The sequence below is a fragment of the Pteropus vampyrus genome, unplaced genomic scaffold (assembly GCF_000151845.1).
Source record: "Pteropus vampyrus isolate Shadow unplaced genomic scaffold, Pvam_2.0 Scaffold168, whole genome shotgun sequence".
NCBI lineage: Eukaryota > Metazoa > Chordata > Mammalia > Chiroptera > Pteropodidae > Pteropus > Pteropus vampyrus.
The window spans coordinates 250,914-254,762 of NW_011888949.1; the positions used below are offsets into that span (position 1 = coordinate 250,914).

The 3,849-nt window shown below is 63.6% G+C and overlaps 1 protein-coding gene across 1 annotated transcript in view; it reads left to right on the forward strand.

Moving 5' to 3' along the window:
* The window catches only part of DPP6 (dipeptidyl peptidase like 6), a 115,682-nt gene that overhangs the window by 90,004 nt on the left and 21,829 nt on the right, over positions 1-3,849 (forward strand). The window contains exon 14 of the mRNA XM_023536731.1: positions 3,005-3,103. Coding sequence (XP_023392499.1) covers positions 3,005-3,103 — 99 coding nt within the window. The remainder of the gene's footprint in view (positions 1-3,004; positions 3,104-3,849) is intronic.

Sequence of the window (3,849 nt, forward strand, 5' to 3'; positions counted from 1 at the left end):
CCTGGCCTTCCTCACACCTCCTGTCACCCGGGACGAGGCAGCGCAGCCGCGCGGGGCAGTCCAGCTGCTTCCCCGTGGGACACAGGGAGGGGACACGCCCTCGCGGTCCGCTGACCGCCAGTGTCACCAAACGTGGTGGAGGTAAAGGTCGGTGTCCCCCCAGGAGACCCCACTCCACATATGCCGAGGCCTGGAGCTATCGCAGGCCGCACGGGGCCTCGTCTGTGACGGAGCAGGGCCCACGGCCACGGGCGTGAGCACTGGCCCTGTCCCGCCTCCCCCTCTTACAGCCTGCACCGTGCCCAAGGCCCAGTGGCGCTTCAAGGCTCATCTGTCCTCGTGGCCTTGGGGACAGCTTCACGGCAGGGCCTCGAAGGGACACGCCACCTCTGTGCCAGAATGGACCCCACGGAGATGGACGTGGTCGTGGATATTCGCACAGAGGGGTGGGGACGGTGCGCATGGTCCCATGCAGACCTCAGGGGGGCTGAGACGTGAGGACGGTGGCCTCAGCCCCGCCCTTCTGAGGTCCTCCTCTGCCCTGTCCCCAAGGACCCTGGGCCTTCCTCCCCCACCCACGCCTTCACACGGTGGCACGAGCCTCCCCGGCAGGACCCTGGCTGTGTCTCCTCCCTTCCCACGGAAAGTCACACCTCATGGCATGTCCGTAATTCCCTCAGGGCCTGGTGGCAGGAGTGACTTTGCAGTTCCTTTGACTGCCAGGGCAGCCAAGTGTCAGTGACTCGGGGACACCTGGCTCGGTGGTACATGGTTTCAAGCACCAAGGACAACCACTAGGGGGAAAGTTTTGGAAAAAAGACCTCCAACGGCGTATTTGGACACAGGTTAAAAAATGGTGGAAGCATCCCAAAGTAGATGAAAGAGAGGCCGCATTTAGAAAAAAACAATAGTGATACTAGTCCACAGACCTATCAAACAATTATTAAAGTTTTAAATTAAAAGATAAAAATAGAACCAGACATAAATCAACTTTTAAAAATCGTTTAAACGCCAAAAAAAAATTAAAACGCCCAAAAAACGAATGTCGGGATGGATGCAAAAGCCACTCAGAGCGCTGGCCTGGCGGTCAGAGGGAACGGGAGGGACTGCGAAGGCCTCGTCGCCCCCGGAGGAGGGGTCGGTTTTCTGGGTGGAGGAGTCGCCTGGCCGCAGGCTGCAGGCTCAGCACGACGGGGCAGCGGGCGAGAGCCTGCGGGGTGCGGGGTCCAGCCACATGTCAGGGAGGCAGGGCCCCCGTGGGCCGGAGTCACGGCCTGGGCCGCACCCCGCGCCCCGCACGCCCCCCACTCTGCATTTGAACGACGAAGACAGGAGGCGAGAGGCGCAGCGGCCTGCGGGGTCGCCGGGCTCCGCGGAGGAGCCTCCCTCGTTGGCCTCTGTAAACTGCGCACGTCGGCCCGGCCGCGTGTCAGCCCCGGGTCCCTCACGCCGGGGGAAGCCGCGGCGGTCGCACCCCTGTGTCTGGTAGACGCGCGAGAGCAGCGTGCCAGGCGAGCCCGCCCACCGCTGCTCTCGGCCCCGCCCACCGCTGCTCTCGGCCCCGCCCACCGCTGCTCTCGGCCCCGCCCGCCACCGCCAGCGCGAGAGGCAGGCGACGCGGCTCGCGCAGACGGGAATTCAGCGTCCGGGCTGCGAGAACGCGGGCAGCAAAGCCCCGCTCCTCCCGAGATTCTGACCGTGCGGGAGCAGACGATCCCCGCCGGGGGAGCGTGGGAGCAGCCTCGGAAAAGAGGGCGGGGGGTGGGGCGGGGGCGGGGCGCAGGGAGGGGCGGGGCGAGGGAGGGCGGAGGGCGGGGCGCGCCCTCCGGGGAGCTGGGCCTCGAGCCGACCATCTGAAATGGGGCACAGTTCAGTTCGCTCTTGGCCACCGCCCACTGCGTGCCGGCCGCAGCTGTGGGTCTCAAGGAGATCACATGCCTGGCAAACGATGACGTGAGCGGGGCCCTGGCCACGAACGCCAGCGACTGGACATGCAGAGCTCAGGGTCTGCGGCCGAGGCATGGCCTCCCGAGCATCGGCGCCTATGTCCAGTTGGAGCTGCGTGACCCCAGGATGGGCGGACGGTGTCTGTGGTGCCCAGTCACACAAGGGGTCAGGGTCCCGACCCACAGGGAAGGTGCACATGGGAGAGCACACCGAATGACCCAGAAAGGGCTGGCTAGGGGTGGCACAGCAGGTCCGGGCCGGGAGGCCTGACCATGCGGCAGGTGGCCCTGCAGACTCCGCGATCTCCGTGCACATACACGTGTACATGCATGCGCTGCTAGCACATGCACATGCCGTACACATGCACACGCACACATGCTGCACACACATGCACGTGCATGCATATGCGTGCACGCGTGTGCGCACACACAATCCTGCCCTCTACTTCCTGCACAAACGTGAGGGACTGGTCAGTTGATTTCTAGCCCCATCAGATTCTGGCCTCTAATTTCCCAAAACTCAGCCCAGTGGAGAGCCCAGTGTCTCTGGGAAGGCCCAGGGTGCAGGCGGTGCCGGCCAAGGGGCACAGCTGGGGAGTGGCCCTCGGGAGCAGGCTTCCTTCCTCCAGATGTGATAACAGCTAATCCCAAACATCAGAGGAGGCCCACACCTAATTAAGGAGTGGCCATTTGTATGCTGCAGGCTGGAGGTGCCCTCGGCCCAAGTCAAAAGCAGAGCTCTCCAGGGAGCACAGGGAGCACACCCCAATGCGCGTATGGGGTAAAAGCCACCAGAGCGGACATCTGTGGGGACGGGGGCGCCTCCTACAGAGGGAAGGGAGCTCCTGTCTGAGCTCCTGGTGCGTGACCAGGCACCTGCCCCGTCACGTAACGTCAAGCATTTTAATGTCTCCGTGTCTTGGCCCGTATGGTGGGGACACCGCTGACCGCCTCCAGGCCTGGACAGGAACTGGGGAGAGGGGGTGATGCGCGTGGAAACCCACAGCTTTGTAAATGGTGGCTAAACCCGAATGCACCTTTTTGCCTCTCTCCCCCAGAAATTTTCGACCTAGAAACAAATGAACACGTGCAGAGGGCCGTGGATGACCGACAGATGCCTAAAGTGGAGTACCGGAAGATTGACGTCGACGATTACAGTGAGTGCGCCCCGTTTTAAAGGAAAGGCAAACACACGTCTGCTGTACGCACAGCCTGGGGCAGGGGTGGGGGGCCTGCGCTGAGCCCCCCACATGCTGGCAGCATCGGTGAGGTCTCTTTGTCGAGGGGCGGGGGGGAACGTGTCACAACACCGTCCAGGGAAAACGTCCTGCCCCGGAAAATTCCTCTCCTGGTCCGTCAGACGGTTTGCCATCTTTCCTCCGAGTGCCGATCGGGCTAGTGAGGGGGTCCCCGCAGGACGGGGGGAGGAGGGACTGTGCGCTGGTGCAGACGGAGAGACGGCCAGCACGCCGCCCTCCCCGACCGTGCTCTGCTCTCGTAGCTGCCCACCGATCCTCCACTGAGGCCTCCTCTGTGCTGGGCACCGCCAGGCCTCAGGGCCCTGGGGCATCGGCCGGCAGCGGGCTCAGGTCTCCAGGAGGAAAGCGGGGTTCTCGGAGCTTCAGCTCCCGCCTCTCTGCGAAGCCAGATATTTTTACCCTTGGAAGCTCCGAATGCAAATCGTCCTGTCTTCGCCCCGAATCCCGCTCCCTCCAGCACGCTTTTGTGTGCTGCTCGGTTTCCGGGAGTCATTCATTCATTCATCTCCGAGCCTGGTAAACGGGTTTGTGCCTGGGGCTGACTGAGGGCAGCGGGGTGAGCTCTGCCTTGGAGAGAAGTAGGTGGCCGGCCATCAGTGGGGGGGGCGCTGAGACCAGGTTGGCACGGCCTGGATGGCAGGGCC